At 53.0% G+C, this 19065-nt stretch overlaps 7 protein-coding genes across 7 annotated transcripts; 4 read left to right on the top strand and 3 right to left on the bottom strand.

Moving 5' to 3' along the window:
• Positions 1 to 447: 447 nt before the first annotated feature.
• Positions 448 to 2499, top strand: RHO25_000273 (uncharacterized protein; the record flags this gene model as incomplete). Its single annotated transcript, XM_023592894.2, has 1 exon — positions 448 to 2499. The coding sequence occupies one exon, from the start codon at positions 448 to 450 to the stop codon at positions 2497 to 2499; it is 2052 nt and encodes a 683-aa protein (XP_023458805.2).
• A 137-nt stretch (positions 2500 to 2636) lies between these two features.
• On the bottom strand, positions 2637 to 4838 carry RHO25_000272 (uncharacterized protein; the record flags this gene model as incomplete). Its single annotated transcript, XM_023592893.2, has 1 exon — positions 2637 to 4838. The coding sequence occupies one exon, from the start codon at positions 4836 to 4838 to the stop codon at positions 2637 to 2639; it is 2202 nt and encodes a 733-aa protein (XP_023458802.2).
• Positions 4839 to 5555: 717 nt separating this feature from the next.
• RHO25_000271 (uncharacterized protein) lies at positions 5556 to 6659 on the bottom strand (the record flags this gene model as incomplete). The annotated part of the gene is made up of 1 exon (XM_023592892.2): positions 5556 to 6659. One exon carries the CDS (start codon positions 6657 to 6659, stop codon positions 5556 to 5558), a length of 1104 nt encoding a protein of 367 aa, XP_023458803.1.
• Positions 6660 to 7304: 645 nt separating this feature from the next.
• Positions 7305 to 8921, top strand: RHO25_000270 (uncharacterized protein; the record flags this gene model as incomplete). The annotated part of the gene is made up of 1 exon (XM_023592891.2): positions 7305 to 8921. The coding sequence occupies one exon, from the start codon at positions 7305 to 7307 to the stop codon at positions 8919 to 8921; it is 1617 nt and encodes a 538-aa protein (XP_023459898.2).
• Positions 8922 to 10860: 1939 nt separating this feature from the next.
• MKK2 (serine/threonine protein kinase) lies at positions 10861 to 12508 on the top strand (the record flags this gene model as incomplete). The annotated part of the gene is made up of 3 exons (XM_023592890.2): positions 10861 to 11580; positions 11631 to 12292; positions 12379 to 12508. 3 exons carry the CDS (start codon positions 10861 to 10863, stop codon positions 12506 to 12508), a joined length of 1512 nt encoding a protein of 503 aa, XP_023459897.1.
• Positions 12509 to 13165: 657 nt separating this feature from the next.
• Positions 13166 to 14998, bottom strand: RHO25_000268 (uncharacterized protein; the record flags this gene model as incomplete). Its single annotated transcript, XM_023592889.2, has 1 exon — positions 13166 to 14998. The coding sequence occupies one exon, from the start codon at positions 14996 to 14998 to the stop codon at positions 13166 to 13168; it is 1833 nt and encodes a 610-aa protein (XP_023460019.1).
• A 2531-nt stretch (positions 14999 to 17529) lies between these two features.
• On the top strand, positions 17530 to 18671 carry RHO25_000267 (uncharacterized protein; the record flags this gene model as incomplete). The annotated part of the gene is made up of 4 exons (XM_023592888.2): positions 17530 to 17577; positions 17637 to 17666; positions 17720 to 17833; positions 17889 to 18671. 4 exons carry the CDS (start codon positions 17530 to 17532, stop codon positions 18669 to 18671), a joined length of 975 nt encoding a protein of 324 aa, XP_023460018.1.
• Between the last annotated feature and the right edge of the window lie 394 nt (positions 18672 to 19065).

Raw genomic sequence — 19065 nt, 5'->3', positions numbered from 1 at the left:
CCAGTCTAGATACTTGAACCGCGCTTCTATGGTAATCTGCGACGATGAGATGTATCGGACTGTTTTCTGCGATGCTTGTGGAGGTGTGCGAATGAGTGGCCGGAAACTGTTAATGCAATTCTGCTCATCGATGTTCGGTGTTCTGCAGGACAGCGTCGCGCGCACGATTTGATCTCAGACTTGATGCTGTCGTCAGCATTGAGAAGACGTTATAAGCATAGTCGCAATTGAGCCCTAGCTTGGGCGTATTGCGAAGTAGCTGAAGGACGGACTTGACGTGTTGGTGTTGGTTGGGAAGGATGTGAATGGGTGGAAGGAGCGCATGGAGCTAGCGAGATCGGATGAGCGCGCCGATCCGCTGCTCCACTGAAAAAAGTCCAGCTTCATCCGAGCAGAAAGTTGAGCGAGGGAATCTGCAAATCCTCCAGAAAGACAATGTCCAACAAGATGGGTGGAATCAAGCGCAAGGAAGCGCCATCTGCTGCTGGGAAAAGTGAGAAGAAGCAAAAGACCGGCGGATACAAATACGAAAAGCCAGCGAAACCATCTCGTCTCGAGCAAGCTGCCAACGACGATGGCGAGGACGACGATGTCGATACGGGCGCGATGAACTCCGAGCGAGCGGACATGGTCAAGAAGCCTATGAGCAACACCAACGCTAAATTCAAGCTCGATACCTCTTCGGCCGAAGCACATGCGAAACAACGACAACTGGCGAAGGAGCGAAAAGCTGCGAAGCCCAATGCGGATGTGGTACACAGGTCGAAGCAGCTGTGGGAGAAGCTCAGGAGAAAATCGCATGTACCCAAAGAAGAGCGTGAGGAGCTGTTGACAGAGCTGTTCTCGATTATCGACGGCAGAGTGCGGGATTTCGTCTTCAAGCACGATTCTGTCAGAGTGGTGCAGTGCGCCATCAAGTATGCGAGGCCGGCACAGCTGAAGGGCATTGTGAAAGAGCTGCAGAACGATGTGCGCGACTTGGTGGAGTCGCGATACGGGAAGTTCCTCGTTGCAAAGATGGTTGTACAAGGTGATCGCGCGGACAAGGACATGATCATCCCACAATTCTACGGCAACATCAAAAGGTTGATCAACCACCCCGAAGCATCGTGGATCTTGGACGACATTTACCGGCAAGTGGCAACTCCGAAGCAAAAGGCGGTGATATTGCGGGAATGGTACGGAGCAGAGTATGCTATCGAGGGAAAGCAGTATACGAAGAAAGCACCCCCTGCCGATGTCACGGCGGACCTTGTGAAGATTTTGGAAGCAAATCCGGAGAAACGCAAGCCGATTCTTGGCTACTTGAAGCAGCTTATTAACAACCTCATTCAGAAGAAGATGACTGGCTTCACAATGCTGCACGATGCGATGTTACAGTACTTCTTGGCCCTTCAACCTGGCTCAGAGGAACAGTCTGAGTTCCTTGAAATCTTACGGAACGATATCGATGCGGAAGAGAATGATGGCGGCGGCGACCTTTACCGAAATCTGGCATTCACAAAATCAGGTTCTCGACTTGTGTGCCTTGCTCTCGCACATGGCTCCGCGAAAGCGAGGAAACAAATACTGAAATGCTTCAAAGACCACATTGAGACAATGGCCTTCGACGTTCACGCTCGCATGGTCCTGGTTGCTGGTCTGGATGTGACAGATGACACCAAATTGACCTCACAGACCGTGCTCACAGAACTACTGGGTCTGAAAAACGAAGACACAAAATCCAAACACGACAGGCTCGAAGCGATGCTCACAAATCTCCATTCCAGGCTACCGATCCTCTTCCCTCTAGCCGGCACCGCTAAATGGCTTTGTCAAGCGGGCGAGAAGGAGGCTATCAAAGAGATCCATGCCGTCCGCGCCACAACTTCCAAGAAAGCTCCATCGCAACGACGAGACGAGCTTCTCAAGACCGTCAGCGAGCCACTACTCGAACTTGTGGCTGATCGTGCATCAAACCTCATCACATCTTCTTTCGGCACCCAAGCCATCTCCGAAATTCTCCTCTCCTGCAATGCATCGAACCGAGCCACAGCAGCCGAGGCCGTGGCTGCTCTGGCAGAAGGAGACCCTCATTCGGAAGACCACATCGCAAAAGACCCAGCAGTCGGACGCATGCTGAAGACACTCGTCACAGGCGGAGCTTTCGATCCAGCGACGAAGACCGTCGTGCTATCAGAGCCAAGACTTGGCTTCGCAGCTACTTTATATCCCCAAATCAAAGAGCACATTGTCAGCTGGGCAACCAGCGACTCATCATTTGTCGTGGTCGCGCTACTGGAGTCAGAAGATGTAGATAAGGATATCAAGAAGAAAGTGAGAAAAGCGTTGGAGAAGGGAAAGGAGGAGATCAAGAAAGCTGCTGAGGCAAGCAGTGAAGGCAAAGTCGAAAAGACCAGTGACGAGGAAGAAGAGACTGGCAAAAACAAGAACAAGAAGCGAAAAGTAGAGCACAAAGGGAATGCTGGCGCAAGAATTCTGTTGGAAAAGTTGGGCTAACGTCGTCTACATGTTGTTCAGAGGTAGACTGATGATACCAGTATTAAAGCATCGTATGAACTTCTGGACTCAGGGCCTTTATGTCCCAGGCAAAACCTCCCTCGTTCCCTCCAGTCTCCAACCACTCTTGACCCACCCTAACAAATCCTCTCCTCCGGCGGCCTCCACTTCACCCCCAGAATCTCAAAAATCCTCTTCTCATCCCTCCCCTCCACAAGCGTCCCCTCCGCCAACTTCTCCCTCCCCTTCCCCCTCAAAACATCCTTATACAAACCCCTCTGATTCAATCTCATCCCCTTCGTACTAGCCAACAACCTCAAAGACCTATTGAAAATGTCATTTCCGGTAAAGTATATCAACGCGGCCCCAATTTCGTCCGAAGGTACAAGGAGTAAATCCATGCGACGCCAGATTTTACTACCTGGTAGACAGGATGCTCCATGCCATTTACTTCCATCGTCTTTGGATTTCATGGCAAGGTTCGCGACGAGGAAGTTTTGGGCTGTGAGGGACGGTACGAGTTGATTCATTATGATGTTGCGGAGGTGAGCGGCGCCGGTGTTGGGGCGGGTTATGATGCAGTCGATGTCGCCGCTGTCGGAGGCTCCGCGGCGATAGGAGCCGCCGATGATGACTTCGAATGTTGGATCGAGTTGTTTGAGAGCGTTGCGTACGATGGCGCCGTGTTGGGCGACTTCGGAACGGGGAATGCGGGAGTTGAAGTCGGTGTAGTGTTCGATGCCGATTCGTTGGTTGGTGGTGAGAGGAGCTTTGGCGAGGAGGTCGTCGAGGGTTTGGTAGCCTTGGTGGACCCATTCGGTTGCTTGCTTGATTCCTGCGCCGTATACACCCATGAAAGTTTGCAGGAGTTGGTCCGAAGGTTCTGCTTTGGCGTTTTCGAGTCTTCTGAGGCGGTTTGTGAAAGCAATCTCTTCGATCTTCTCGGCCAGACGTGGTCCGATGTTTGGAAGCGCTCCGGCCTCCTCCTTCGTGGTGACCTTGATCGGATGATTCTTCAAAGTCGCTATTGCTTTGCGATAGGCTCTGATCCGCCATTCATCGCCTGTCTGGCCGTAATAGTCTGCCATTTGCTGCAAAATTTCGATAGTACCGCTGTTTGGGTTGTCTGAATTGGCACCAGTATTCTTTTGCATGCACTGCCATCTGTCTCGCGCCTCTTTGAACTTGGTCTTGCGCGTGGCCACAAGTTGCAAGCCTGGCTTCTTCTCTTGCTCTCCAGACCCCAAGCCTTCAGAGCTGTTGGGTCGATCTTCATCCTCTTCTTCACCAATGTGTATGGCTTGAAGTGCTTTGGCTTTTGCGATCGCATCGTCTAGTTCGCTGTTGCTTGCAACGCTGGAGAATTGAAAGCTGTTGGCGACGCGTGCCGGATCGTCCAGTGAATCATCGACCGGATGTCCGGCGACAACCGCAGAAGCGACTGCGGCAAGCTCGTCCTCTCTTGGTGGAGTCTCAGCTCGTCTTTCCATTTGGGCTTTGCCTTTCGCAGGTTTCAGTTTCAGAGACTTGTCAGATTCGACTGAGTCTATCCCAGAAGTTTTGGGCGGCACAAAGCCTTTGACTGCAAATCGGGTAGGCGATGGATCAAGAAGCACGCCGTATGTAATGCATTCGGCGGGATATACGTCGTTGACCACGATCACGCTTTGCGGAATGCTGTCCACTTTCAGCCATTTCTTCAAGTCGTCAAAAGTCATAGATTTGTCAACGACAACGTGCGTGATATCTTTACCCCATGTCTGGTGCCATACTGCGCCATATTCGCGAGCTTTTGTGATGCGCATCCGGCGAGCAGGTGCTGAGTCATTGTTTGGGAAGAAGTAAAAGTGCAGATCACGAAAGACCTGTATCGCTTCTGGTACAAGCTTGATTGACGCCTCACGCTTCCGCTTGCCTGTCACTTGTGTTGTACCCGGCTTGCTTCGCTGGCCAGAACTGATGTCGCTGACAGTCTGTCTCAGTCCGCGAGGTAGTGGCGGCTTTGGCGGAACGTTGGCACTCTTCGGATCGGTTGACGATGGAACAACTGACCTTCGCTCGCGCGCAGCGCTGTTCTTTGGCGGAGACGAGTTGATAGTTGCATCTTGGTTCGCCTCCCTCCCCTGAAAGGCTCCGGTGTTATCAGAGATGGAGCGAGCGAGAGGACGCTTTTCTGCTTTCGATGCCAGCGCAGCGTGTTTCTGTTGTCCTCTCGCTGCAGCGCGTTTCAGCGCGTCTTCAGACGCTTGTCGCCCCAGGTCAGGCTCATCGTCGCTACTGTTATCCAACTTGTCCAAAGCGTCGAAAACCTGCTTCTTCTTGGCAAGATAATCGTTCATGTTGGAAGTCATGATGTCAAAAGAGTGTTGAACCAAGCGACGAGAAGGTAATGTTCTGAGCTCAGTTAGCAATCGAGTCAAAAGCACCTGGTGATGCTTGAAGCAAAGATGTGTTACACATGCTGCCTGTCACTGCGCGCTCCGACAATGTGGATGCATGTGAGAGCGAAGGGTTGGTGAGCTTCGCAGGCCGAGTCTCTGCCTTGCGTCTGAGAGGTCTTCTGTTGTCGGCCAAAAGTCGAGAGTGACAGCCATTAGTCTTGGGCCTGCCTTCACTTCACGCATCGCTCCTGACAACTGCATTGCACATGCACACAAGGAACTGAAGCGGCATCCCAGATTCAGCCACTCGATCCACAGCACATAAGTTCAGACACATTCAAGGACACGATATTTCGTTACGAATCTGACATTCTCTGATTCTACGTACAGCAGTCGATACCGCCAATACCAGACCAAAATTCCAAACCCCAGCCCCAAGTGCCCTTTAAAGAAAGTGTTCGAGCTCGATCGCTCGTCTATGCACGCATGCCGACCCATGTAAGAAAAGACTTTCGCATCCAGTGCGCAAAGCAAGCAAAAAGCCCCTGGCCTCAATTAAGTTCATCCAACAAATTCGTTCCTTCATGTTGCTGGCCAGCCTCTCAAGAACCGCGTACTCATCGACGCAGAATCACAATCAATCAGCAGAGCTTGGAAGTCCTGTGAATCACGCCCTCAAAAGCCACGCATGGCATTCTCTCGGGCTTTCGTTGAGCGCATGAACAAGTTCCTCACACTGGCCTGCGCAGTCTTGGCCCCTGTCTTAATCGCATCAGCAAGCTGCTTAGCTGTCAGCTTGCCATATGTCGCATCAGCCTGACTCTCCGCCTTTCGCACGCTATGCCTCAAACAGTCAATTGAGTCAGTAGTCAGATGTCCGATCTTCTGTGCCGGGTGATCATATCCCACAGGATACCCACCTAGAAGATGCACACAGCTCGTTGGCTTCAGCTCAAAGTCTGGGTCGTCTGAGAAGAGCACAACAGTAGTGTAGTCCGTCGTTGGATGCTTCTCGACCTTGGGCTGACCGGCTTGCTGCACGCAGCAGTACTCGAATTGACGGCTTCTGGTGACTTTGTTGGCCAGGCCAACTCCGTTCCAGGAGAACAAGGGCAGGACGACCATGGATTCGCCAGTCTTGCGGATGATGATGGCAGGGCGCCACTTGGTGAGCAGCGGCCCTAGCTGCGTGTAACTTAGTTGCTCGTCGTCGGGTTCGATTTTGGGATCGTTGTTGTGGGTGTGCCATGGCACCCACAACACATCTCCGATCTTCCAGTCTTCGGTCGTCTTGCCGGTACTTGAGGACGTCGGGGTCGTAGAGCTAGCAGCGGGTTGCAGCGACTGCTGCTTGGACAACCCAACTTGATTCGCCGGAGATGTGGTTCGCGCTGCAGCACAGGTGGACTGTGCAGCGCCCAAGGCATATGCATTGCTCACAGGTCGTGGCTGGAAGGCGCTCGATCCTGTGCCCCAGCCATACTCTTTCTGCAGGAATCCATGGCCTCGGGAGGTCTGGGCTGAATCGACTCGTGGCCGACCAATACCGTATGGAAGGGTCTCTGAGTATTCGGTAGCTGCTGCGAGCGGAGCAGCCTTGTATCCTCGAGCGCCAGGGACTTGGTAACGCGCTATGGCAGGTGGTGCGTCTGCTGGTCGACAGCCCGATGTGACTACGACAGACTCGACGGCATCTTTCGCGGACTTTTGGGCATCTACTGGAGACTGATCGTACGTGTCCGCTTTCTCGTCGTCTTCGCCGATCTCTGAACGCGGCATGTTGCTTGCTGCTGGTCTCTAGCCTTCTTCGATTTTGGTCTTTGCACTGGTGCTGATGTGGACTATGTGATGTGGGAATGATATATCTTGAAAGGAAGAGTGAGGCGCCAGCATCGCGACTGGTGAAGGATCACACATTTGCGCGAGTGATGAGTCGCTGCACACGCTTGGACTCGAGCTCTCGGTCCAATCGAGTGAATGGCATCACCTGACATCAACAATGCTACACAAAAGCCCCTCGATGCGAGTACGAGCCATCCCTCAATCTAGACGACTGTTAGCAACGTAAATTTTACAGTATACTGATCTTGACGCCAGAGTATTGGGTATTGAATATTGCCGCCGCCAAATCCAGGTGATTCTCGCTTTTTGATGCAGTGAATCGGAAGCAGGTAAGGGTGGAGGCGCGAAGAACAAAGCGGGTGTCCAGCAACCTTCCCGAGTGAACGAGAGCGGATGAAGCGCGTTGACTCTTACACTGAAGTATTTGTAAATCTCTTCCTTCTCGACACATAAGGCTTTCTTAGGACAGGATAGCAGAGACCGAAACCAGCAGCAGAGGCATCTCACTTCTTCTCGGACACAGCAGACCTAGAAATCCAGTGAGGGAATGACAGCACCACAGCTATAGCCATTCCGGTCGTCATGGCAGGTGGCACATCGTCGCGCGCAGTGGCTTTCCTGGCCACCACACTTTCCGTCGCCATCGCCAGCAAGAAACATATGAGGCTCAGAGGCTTCGCACAGAACTTCAGCCGTTGGCGAGGATGGGCTGGTAGGAAAAAGGAGCATGTCGGAACCCGCCAGGAGAACGTCGCGACATGCAATGTTCCACCGGATGAGGCTGTCGTATCCGACGTGACTCAAGAGCTCCACAGTAGCTCTGTTCAGGGGACCGTCCAGGACGAGACGCTTCAGCGACCGATAGCGGTAGTAGCGGACAGCCAAGATATGCACCAAGGCACCCAGCCGCCACCAGTCCCGGTCGCTCCAGCTGCTGAACCAGCACAAGAAGTGCCAGTAAATCCCGCAGAACAACGAAAAGCCCGAAGAAAGAGATGCATCAGGTTTCGTGGCGAAGATGAAGACGACTATACCAAAGGCCCGATCCGCATTGTCGACGCATTCGACGGCATTGAGAATGTGGCGTCGCTTCTGCTTAACTTGGACTTGTCGCGAAAGATCCAAGCCGCTTTATCAGCTCGAAGGGACCTGCAGACTGCCGAACGAGTAGCAATTGACGAGCGTTCACGTTGGCAACAGCTAGGAGGTCGAATCGGCGGCGAATTCGGTAATCTGGAGCTGATGATCAGGGTTGTCCGAGACCAGAGCGTCATGATCTTCTCCGACCAATATCTGGCTGAGGTAGAAGCTTCAAAGCAGAACGTGAAAAAGCTTGAAGGCTTTCTGTCGGCCGTTCACGAGCAATACCTGTTAGTCGACATGCGGCTCCAGTCCAAGATTGAGGCACTTCGCAGCTGCCGTGAAGACGTGGACCAGTATCTCGAGGAGGCCTTCGTGGTGGCAAGATTGATGCCGCCCGCTCCTGCAGAGGCCTCGCCAGTCTTCGAAGAGTTTGACTTCAAGTCCATGTATGAGCACTACTGCCAGCATGGCTATACACTGGATGAAGGCGAGTTGATCCTTGGACGCGATGGACTTGTTGTGAACGGACCGAACGCCCCTACTGACATAGTTGGTCAGATTGATCCCGGTGAGCAGAAGAAGAGGGACACGGAGGCTGCCTTTGACGAAGCTCGTCGCAAATTGGGGGAAGCCCAGGAGGCATTCGACATGCGCCGAGGCATAGACGCGCATGAACAGCTCAACCTAGGCGATGAAGAACCCGTACAGCTTGAATACTCACTTCGGTGGGTCCAGCGCGGCCGTGAGCTGACTCAAGCGCTGATCAAAGCAGAGGAAGAAGAGCATAAAGCTCGGCAGGCCGCGCTGGATGCCGGAGTAGTCATCGCGGATCAGTACCAGAGTTCAAACTTCCGCGACCATCCCGACGACGGCTACCGTGAGAGCTACGAGAACAACGCCATCGCTCAAGTGCCTCGGAAGAGGATTACAGAATGGATTGCCAAAATACCAGACTCCGCTGACCCAGAGGAACAGGAGTTGGCGATGAGGCCGGAAATCGATAATTGGAGTGCTGTTTACGTCGACATCGGTGACAGTCGCAGTCTGGTTGACGATTCATCGCAGCAGAATAAGATCAAAGGTTGGGCGGAGATATGTAATCGTATGGGCCGATGAAGTATAGTATTTGAATAGCTGGAACGACCTTTTTTGTGTTAGCAATGCCAACCAACCATTTCGGATCATGCAGATTAGTACACTCCGCGTTAATGAACGTTGCTCTCTTCTCACTGCCTGCTTGATGTGGCCATCTTACCAGATGTGAAGCAATTGCACGAGCGGTGTTCTCAGTATGCGCATGTATCGTGTATATTGTTGTGCCATATTCGTGATTTCGAGAATATGGGAGTTTGGCCCAGACGAAGCCCATCACGATCGGCAGAAGTCGACCTTGCAACCATGTGCAGACTGGTCTGGTACCCATGCATTGCCAGAACGAGAACAAAGAGTTTGTGCTGACGTTTGACAACCTGTTTAAGACGCCAGGTGCTGCTCTTTGACGTCTGCTGGCCAGACTCTCGACCAACAAGGATGCAGGCTGTTCATCTGGAGTGGCAACTGGCGACCACGTGTTGAAAGACAAAATGCAGTCGAACGTGCCGTTGCGTGGTCGATGGCCTTGATTGAAGTTTCAAGTGATGTCTGCTGCCAAGTAGTCGCGCTTGCCTTGTGCCGGGGAAGCCATGGTCAAGCAGATTGTGACATTCATTGCTCTCGCAAGAAGCTCGCGCTGTCGTAGCAGCAACCATGATGGACACCGCTGATGATGTGCATCCGAGCAAGCCGCGGAAGGCGCGATGGTGAAGCCGTTCGGGCGAGCTGGATGTAGTGACAACACATCGTCGTGATCGTACATGTATGTCAGCTCGTACACTTCAGGCCCCGGAAGGTGCAGTAGGCGGCAGGAGCAGGCCAAAAAGGACGAGTGACATGGCCATGCTGGCGCTGAGAATGGAGACGAGCTGCACCAATGCACCTGTAATGAGTTGGGACGTCATGCCGTCCAATGATGTTCTCGTGGACAGCGCTGCATTCGGCACGGGCAGCCGATGGGTGGAGCGGTGCTCATGCAGCCCTACGTGCGTACAGTAGATACACACTCCTGTCGCTGTGCCTCATCTTCGGCTGGGAGAACTGCTGAGGGAAAATCGGGTAATTGAAGGCCGTGTTCGCTGGTGTGCAATCAGTGGCCGATGGGAGATTTTCCTATCGAGAGTGAAGAGTCGGCAGAGAGGGCGGGCGGGTGCGCGGCGGGTCGCGTCGCTTGCTAAGGAGCTGTTGGTTTCAGGCCGATCAGCGACATCATTGCTCGGCGGCAATTGGGCCAACAGTCTGACAGAACGGCGGACGAATGAGACGTGCGTGGGAGAAGTGCTGATTTGGCCTGATTCTTGCTGCCTCCGTGTCCTCAGCGGATTTTCTTTCAACAAGTAGCACAGAACGGAACACTTGAGCCATCATTGTCGTTGTCGTTGTCGTTGATATCGAGTGCAACATTGCTAGAGAGCGCGGCTCAGCAAGGTCTTGGCAGATAGTCCGGTGCATGCTGAGGAGGGTCCTGTGGTGGCTAGCGCCTGGTGACTGCAGACGTGCCACATGAAACACGCTCGAGCGAAGGCCACACCACCGCAGACAACTCACCACATTTCCACGGCGCTGCTCCCACCGCCGACACTCCTCCCTCTCCACCGCTGCCCGAACGACGAATCTCCGCCCACCAAGCTAGAGTTGCGGCAATTTGACGGAGCACGGGAGCATTGACGACCGCGAGACCACCTTAGCAGCCGTGGCCGAAGAGTGCTGGTGCACCGCATAAACGAGACACGACACCGCACGCCGAAGCCCGCACCCACGTCAGCGGCGAGCAAGCAGCATACACTCCTTGGACTCCCTCACACCACCTCCGCTCCTCAGCTCAGCACCGCATCACATACCAGAGCCCCGCTATTAGGCTGTCAAGAGCGCCAACGAGCTCTCTTTGACGGCCGCCTTTGCCAAGACGCCCATCGTGGCCGACAATACCCATCTCACCTCCCCGCCGGTGGATCGCGCAGATATGGCGTCGCCGGCACCGCTTCTCCGCCCGCCCATTCCAGGCGCTGGTCGTCAACAGGGCGGGAATAAGCTCCCACGTCTCGGTCTAGCTATTCCGGCCTCACCGAGTCAGCGACCCGTGAACAGCGCGGCCGCGCCGCCCATGGCTGCCAACAATGTACCACCGCTTGGCCTACATATCCCATCGCGAGCACAGCCGCCCAAGCTGTCACTAGCAACTCCAATGGGTACTGCACATACACCGCAAGAGACTGCTCAAAGTAAACGAAGGCTACCGCCCCTACAAATAGCTCCGGGCTTGTCTGCGAGTGGAGGTAGCAGTGATGAGTCGGCACACAGCAGGACGAACAGCTTCGGCGCCAACACTACACAAAATGGATCCGTCTCGACGACGTCATCGTATTCGGCTCTAAATTTTGTAGAAATGCTAAGAAGTGATGGAGATCCAGTCTCAGCCTCTGGTTCATTATACAGCTCGAGTTCGGCACATTCAGGCGGTGTGGGCATGGAGCGAGAGGGGAGCACGCAAGGTCTACCCGATCTGGAGAAGTTGAGCTTAGAAAAGGGGCGACCATTGGATGTAGAAGATCTGGATGATGCAGGCTGGAAAGCTGCAAAGAAAGAAGGACGTATCGTGGAAATAGGCAGTCTCGGTGAAGGTGCTGGCGGCGCTGTGACGAGATGTATCCTCAAAGGTGGAAAGACAGTCTTTGCGCTGAAGGTGAGCATTGTAAACGCGATCAAAAATCGGAAATTACTGACAACGCGCAGATCATCACAACAGATCCCAACCCAGATGTGAAGAAACAGATCGTGCGAGAACTCAGCTTCAACAAATCCTGTGCTTCGGAACACATCTGTCAATACTACGGCGCCTTCATGGACGACACGAGCGGCACCATTGGCATTTCAATGGAGTTCTGTGAAGGTGGTTCTCTTGACAGCATCTACCGCGAAGTGAAGAAACTTGGCGGCCGCACAGGCGAGAAGGTCCTTGGAAAGGTCGCCGAAGGCGTCCTCAACGGCCTGACGTACCTCCATGGCCACCGCATCATCCATCGCGACATCAAACCCTCTAACATCCTACTCACCCGCCAAGGACAAGTCAAACTTTGCGACTTTGGTGTGTCGGGAGAATTCGGCACCAAAGGCGATGCCAATACTTTCATCGGCACCAGTTACTACATGGCACCCGAACGAATAACAGGCCAGAGCTACACCATCACATCCGATGTTTGGAGTCTGGGTGTGACATTACTGGAAGTTGCACAACATCGCTTCCCCTTCCCTGCCGACGGCACAGAAATGAACCCTCGAGCAGGACTGATCGATCTGCTAACATATATCGTCCGACAACCGATTCCCAAACTCAAGGACGAGCCAGAAAATAAGCTGCGGTGGAGTGAGAATTTTAAGTACTTCATTGAGTGCTGGTGAGTCTCTAACGACCTGAAGCCCTTTTGCCCGTTTTCGGCGATTGCTTTTAATGTTCGATGTGCTAATCGATCTTCAAATATAGTTTGGAAAAAGACCCCAATCGCCGCGCCACGCCTTGGCATATCACAAAACATCCTTGGCTAGTCGAGATGAAGTCCAAACGAGTCGATATGTCTCAATTCTTGCGAACGGTGTGGGACTGGCAAGATTAGAGAACGCAATTCAATCAAGGGAGCGAATCTTCCGTTGGCTCCGTAAGCCCTCTATTCTCTCACCTCTTGTCTCCACTGGATATTTGAAAACAGCGCCATTCGGACTCGATCAACTCTGGCGAGTTGTAGCCGGATTCTCCCAGAGTTGCTGTATTTTGGGGCTTCGATACGGTACCACAAGACGTCCTCAGGGGGCGCTTCGTTGGAAGATTGAGAGACAAAGCTCTGGAGAAGCAAAGGGAGGGAAAATTCCAGGACTGGCTTTTACAGCTTTCGTTCTATTTTGTGTTTTTGAGTAACCAGCATGCATGCATCAGCGAAGCGAGATCACGAAGGTTGAAAGAAAGAAGAGCCAAGAGTAGTGCAGCGGCATTCGACGATCATCATTTCTTGCATATGGCGAATGTTGTGTGGATAACCTTCGCAGTATCTCCTGCTTGTACTAGCGGAATTGAAATGGAAATGAGAAAGATGTATCCGGAATGCTCCCTAACCCCGTTGATCTCATTCTTAGCATGATGTGCGAAACGTGTGCACAGGAAGACTTGAAGAAGGAATGCAAAACGCTAATATGTGTGTATATATGCAAATGCAACAAAAGCCGCCACCAAAACTCCCTCCACCTCGCAGCAAATGCACGCACGTAGGCACCAATGCTCAAGCACCCGTAAATCCAATCCCCTCCCTCTCATCATCAATCACCCTCGCATACTCCAAAAGCAATCGAAAGAACCACACCTCAAAATCCTCATTCCTTAGTGCACTCTTCGCCCACGTCCTTCCCTCCTCCGCAACCCTCAACGCCATCTCCTTCCCTTCCTCCTCTGAGTCAAAGTACCTCACAACCTCCAACACTTCCTCTCCCTTCAAGCTCAACGGAATATAATGCACCCAAGGCATAATCCACTCCTCATGCCATTCGCGAAACACAGCCATTTTCAATGGTAGGGAATGACTTGTTAAAAAGGCGTAGAACCGGCCACTGAAAGCATTCCCGTCAATATCGAGCAAGTACTTATACTTCCACGCTTCTTGTTGATCAGCCGGAGGTACGATTTGGAAGAATTCGCGTTGCGCATCGCAATCTCCTGGGTCACATTGTCCGACATGGGAGAAATGGACATCCATGATAGAGCTGAATTCCGGTCTTGAGACTTCTTTCGTGAGCCATTTCCTCGCATTGGGATTCTCGTCCGTGGCGCCGGCATTGCTGCTGGACATGATTTTGGCTTTGTCGAGGGAATTGATTCGAGAGACCAGCTTCTGTCGATGTTGTCTCCTCCAGCCTCCTGATCGCGAGAAACCACCTGTCGTGCTGCCTCTCCACCAAAGACTATTCTTTTTGTGCGTCCAGTCCATGTCCTCGCTTTCATCGTAGGTGACTTTGCCGAACCAGTACCAGGGGCTGGGATACAGAATATCGTTGAAGCTGGACATTTTGCTCTGGCTGAAAATGGGAAAGAGGTCGTGTACCACGTTGAAAGCGTTCGGGCGATCGAAAAAGCCATGCGACTCACCGAAAGAGGGCGAATTGCATACGTCGGAGAAGGCTGTCTGATTGTACACAAATCCCAGTTCGGACAGGGCATATGCTGTCATGTTGTCCATGAGCTGAGATTCCTCCAGGCCACGAGCAGGACTATCAGGCGAACACGAGAGTCGCGATGGTATCCACGTCGGTTGATGAGCGTAAATGTTGAAGCGTGTGGTTTTCACTTCCGCGATACGCTTTCCAGACTTGACATCCTTGGGTCGCGGCGAGAATGAGTCTTTCGGCTTTTGTACCGCTTGAGCAGCAGGCATGTATTTTGTGCGAGCGAGTTCAATCAACCTCGATAACTCGTCGTGCGGCACGACCACACGAGGCTCATCGTGAAAGTTGAATGCCAGATCCATGTCAGGCAGGTACTGGATGAATTGCTCGAGCATACCCGTCACAGCCTGCTGTAACCACTCCTGGCCTGACTCCACAAGCGAGACCTTGCCATCACGTATTAGCAGACCCATCAGATTGTTCTCACTGAAACCTAGTGCTTCCCTTGCTCTTGCTCGAATTGTCGCAGGCGACAGGCCCCAGAATGGCAGCAGCGAATGGTAGATGGTGTCATATTCATCGATGAGCTGCACACCCCTCCTCTTCGCGAATTCGTACCATTTGTCAAAATGTGGGGGAGGAGGGATGCCATATCGTCGTTGGTATTCGGTTACAGCTTCCTGCAGAGTCTTCGACTGTCGCTGCAACTTTGCATTCCACGAGGTTGACGCATTGTCGATGAGATTCTTCACCGGGTGTGTTTGTGTGTCGGTATACTGCAGAGGCTCGAGAGTCTTTGCTGGCGGTAGCGCACTCAATGGCCGAACAGGAAGTGGAGCGGAGCTGGTTGGGAGATGGTGCTGGGTAGACCGCAAAGGCTGAAGGTAGTAGAAGGCGAGACAGATGCAAGAGGCCACAACAGCGAGACTGAGCAGCCTCCCATAGCGCATCCTCATCCTGGGTCCAATTGAAAGTGCGGCCTGTTCATCGAGAAGAGCGACTCCGGAAAGGGCACATAGCGCAGCGAAGCAGATTCGAGTGAGCGAGAAATCGGTCAGTACTCCCGAGGCGACTGCAGCGGAGAGGGGAACGAAGCTGGTGAGTAGAGTGCCCTGTCGAAGTATCTGGAGGAGAGAAGTTAGTGGTTGAGTGAAGTGCACGCAATTGTTGGCAGACGATTGAGAGTTGAAAGGGAAGCGACCCTGGCCCTGCTTGCTCGGCTGCGGAGGACGCGCCGCTCCAGCGCCATCGCGGCCGCAGATAAGGCGATAAGCGAGACATCGGGCTAGACCATCAAACTTACCATCAATATTGTAGACGTGTATAGTGTTACATGTGCAAGCACGGTCATGAGCGTGTACACGATGGAGAGCATTCGTTGTCCGGAAGTCCAATGATCGCCCAGCAGTTGCGAAGCGAACCCGTAGTACACGACTCCACCGAAGTTGGCATTTTCCAATGCGAGGCTGGCGATTGTGGTTGTGATCGCGCAGGCTGCCGATACGTCGCGAAGTACAGCGAGGCAAGGCTCGCCAGATGACCTGGAAGCAGCTAATGGTTTGTTCAAAAGTCCACACGCCGAGTATATCACGCTGCCTCCATGCAGTTGATGCTCAGAGGCATCGAGGGCGCGCTCAATCAGGTGAAAGGCGAGTACTCCGAGAATAGCATAAGACAGGCCCAGTGCAGTGACTGTAATCGATGTTGAATGAGTCCAGAGCACAGCCAGTGCTGACAAACTCAAGATGGTGATTGACCTCCTCGAACCGGTAGGACTCCTGCTAACTTCACGCTTAGAGGGGCTGCGAGCATCGTGGAGCTGAGCGGAAGCTGTCTCCAATATTCCATTCGCGGTCAGGCTGTAGACCAATGCCGGAAGGAGTGCCTAATCCACAGACTTCAGTCCGTGATCTTATCTTCAGAATTTGTGTATTGACCTTGGCCCACTGGATATCGTCACCATCCACAGCCCTATCGCACACATGTGCTAAAGCCAACAATGCTCCTGCGGTCCATGACAAGCGTTTTGAGAGTGTGTTCTCGAGCAGCGATCGAGCTCCCGTCCTCGCTGCAGTGTACATGCAGATTGACAGCCATGCCACAGCGCTTGTCACCAGTGAATGTATGGCTGAGATCGCAACATTGGCCAGGATGGACGATATCAGAAAGGCGAAGGCCAGCGCGGTGGGAAACGGGACGGCGACATGGTGCCCGGGTGATGCCAATGGCGACGGCATGAGGGAGATGAAGTTCACCAGGCGTTCGTCATGGACAGTTTTGTGCCGGGCCAGGCTTCAAACAAGAAAGGCAGCATCTCGTTTGAATTCTGGTTTCATGCTGCCGCATGCATCGTGTGCCGGCGACGCGCAAGGGACGCGCAATTCGTGCCTGCTGCAGCGGCAGACAATCTGGAGAACGCCATCGCGAGTTCCTTCTCGTGTAACGTGTGATGCCGACAGCCGGACTCATCTCGTTGTCTCCGTCTCTGCCGTGTGCATACAGTAGACAACAAGAACAGCAAGACGAGGCTGAATGTCAGATGGCGGCGCATCGGCACTTGCTGACTGACTGCCGACCGATCCTTCCTTGGCTGCTTGGCTGCCCAACTTTCACTCGCGTCTTCGCCTCCTGCCTCGCTCTCGCTTCTACATATCGCAACTACGAGGCCTCTCACGCCTCATACGTGCTGCTGCCTTGGACCTGAACCCTCTCCTAACAAGCTCAGCAAGCTCGCGATGCTTGGTCATAAAATCTCCGACAACGAGTAGTGCCAAAACTGTTCAGGTACCGTAAGAGCTGCGGGCTGAACACTTCGCACGAGACTGATTGAGCCATTTACTCGGAGAGGTCGCTTTTGTTACGCGTCGAACGGGCTCATTGTACGCTTAGCGATAGCGAATCAACTCAGAATTGCCATTCAACCCTCTTCGTATGCACATTAAGCGCACTGAATTTAGTCAGCAAAATGTCAATTTTTCCGGTATACGGTCTGACTCTTCGGTGCGGGCCAGCACCAGGCCTGCAACGTGCAAAGAATCAATGAGACCTACCGATGGAGGGAAGGGCCCGCCAAACTGACGACCTCGGAATCACCAAACGCGCAGCTTGCGCGGTCGTAACTTGGGACGTCGAGACGTCCAACATCTTCTGATCAGTCATTGAAATCTGACGGCCACGCCCTACGGACGTCCGAATGTCCGGATGGCGAGACACACCAAGCTCAAATAGGGTCGTAGCAGCTGGCACATATTCGGCCCCGGACGTAATATGGTGTCGACTTTATAAGGCAACACTAATCAACGAGTTGCTCTACGACGCCGACGCCAGGGTTGCTAAGCTGGTTGCCTCAGCAGTGACTACCACGTGGATGACAATTGGTCCGAGGAGAATGGAAAAGATACATAAGCTACTCTCTTTGCACGTATTGTAGTTAACATCGTCCCCGCCCAACACCACCGTTGACATCAAGACACCTGACTAATAGATCATGTGCTTTCAACTCAATCCAGATGTGGGCGCTGCCCTCGCCGCGATGGTATGAGCGAAATTCCTCGAGCAAAATGCCGATCTACTCTGATACATTGACATTTTCAGGCAGGACCAAACGCCCCGCCGCCAATTTCTGTAGGTCTATCATTGTCAGCTACTGCCCTTGCTACTATCTGACTTCGGTTAAGGTTGGCGATGTCGACACCCGACGTGTTGTCCTTGACGCAATCTTCAGGAAGGCAAGCGCCACACTAGAACCCATAAAAGGCGTGGATGTGAAAGATATTCACATTGAAGCACAAGTAAGTTTCGTAGCCTTTCCCGCAAGCATGCACACTGATCCACTGCTCCCATCAGGACGGCCACAAACTCCTCGCTCGCTGGTACACATCCACCACCCACCCAGCCCCAGGCAGCGCAGTGCTCTACAGCCATGGCGGAGGCTACATAGCCCTCTCCCTCGAAGTCTACGACCATATCATCAAAAACTACGTTGCCAACACCGGTGTCCCAATACTCGCTGTCGAATACCGCCTCGCTCCTGAAGTCCGCGCTCCCGTTCCTGTGCAAGATGTCTACACCGGCCTCCAATACCTCCACACCAACGCCACCTCCCTTGGCATCGACCCCAACCGCATTGCAGTCATGGGCGATTCCGCCGGCGGAGGTCTCAGCGCAGCCCTAGCTCACTACAACAAAGTCCAACCACAACCCCTTCCCATCAAAAAGCAGATTTTGATCTACCCTATGCTGGACGACACCAACACCGATCCTTCATCTCGAATACATACTTCCATCGCTCCCTTTCTTCTCTGGAAAATGGACGATAATATTACCGCTTGGGGCGCCCTTCTTGGGAGACAGACCTCAGCATCCGACTCCATCCCAACAACACACGCACCTGCTCGTTCAACGGTCGAAGAAGCGCAAGGTCTGCCTCCGGCGTACATCGACGTGGGAGAGCTAGATCTCTTCCGCGAGGAAGATCTGCAGTATGCGAGTTTACTCGGACGAGCGGGCGTCAGTTGCGAATTTCATTTGGTACCAGGCGTTCCGCATGCTTTTGAGACTGTTGCGCCGGGAAGCGAAGTTGCGAAGCGAGTCATGGCGAGGAGATTTGCGGTCTTGAAGGAGTTGTAGGGAATGAGCTCAGGACGAACAAAAGACGAAGAGAGACTAAATGAGAAGAAGTTGAGACTGGATGTACGTGTTCAGTCTCTGGCTGAATAGATGACTTGGTGCGATGGGCGAAATATTGTTCTAAGCACGATTCAACGCGCTTCTCGATCATGTCAGGTGAAGCTCATGCCGTATTCTGGAGTTTTCCTGAGATCAAGCACGATCCATATTGTAGAGCATGATCCATGACCGAACCTCAAACAGGCACACGCCCGCCAACTCTGAAATCGCATCAGCACGAATTACCCTAATGAGCACATCCCTCCTGCTGCGAAACGATACATGTGAGCGGGAACAATTGAGGAATGAAGTCCGAGTGATGTACAATGCAAGCTTTTGTGCCTGTGAGACGGGT

This window comes from Cercospora beticola, chromosome 1, assembly GCF_033473495.1.
Source record: "Cercospora beticola chromosome 1, complete sequence".
In the NCBI taxonomy this organism is placed as follows: Eukaryota; Fungi; Ascomycota; class Dothideomycetes; order Mycosphaerellales; family Mycosphaerellaceae; genus Cercospora; species Cercospora beticola.
Note: the sequence above shows the minus strand (reverse complement) of the source record. Positions and strands in the feature narration are given on the sequence as shown.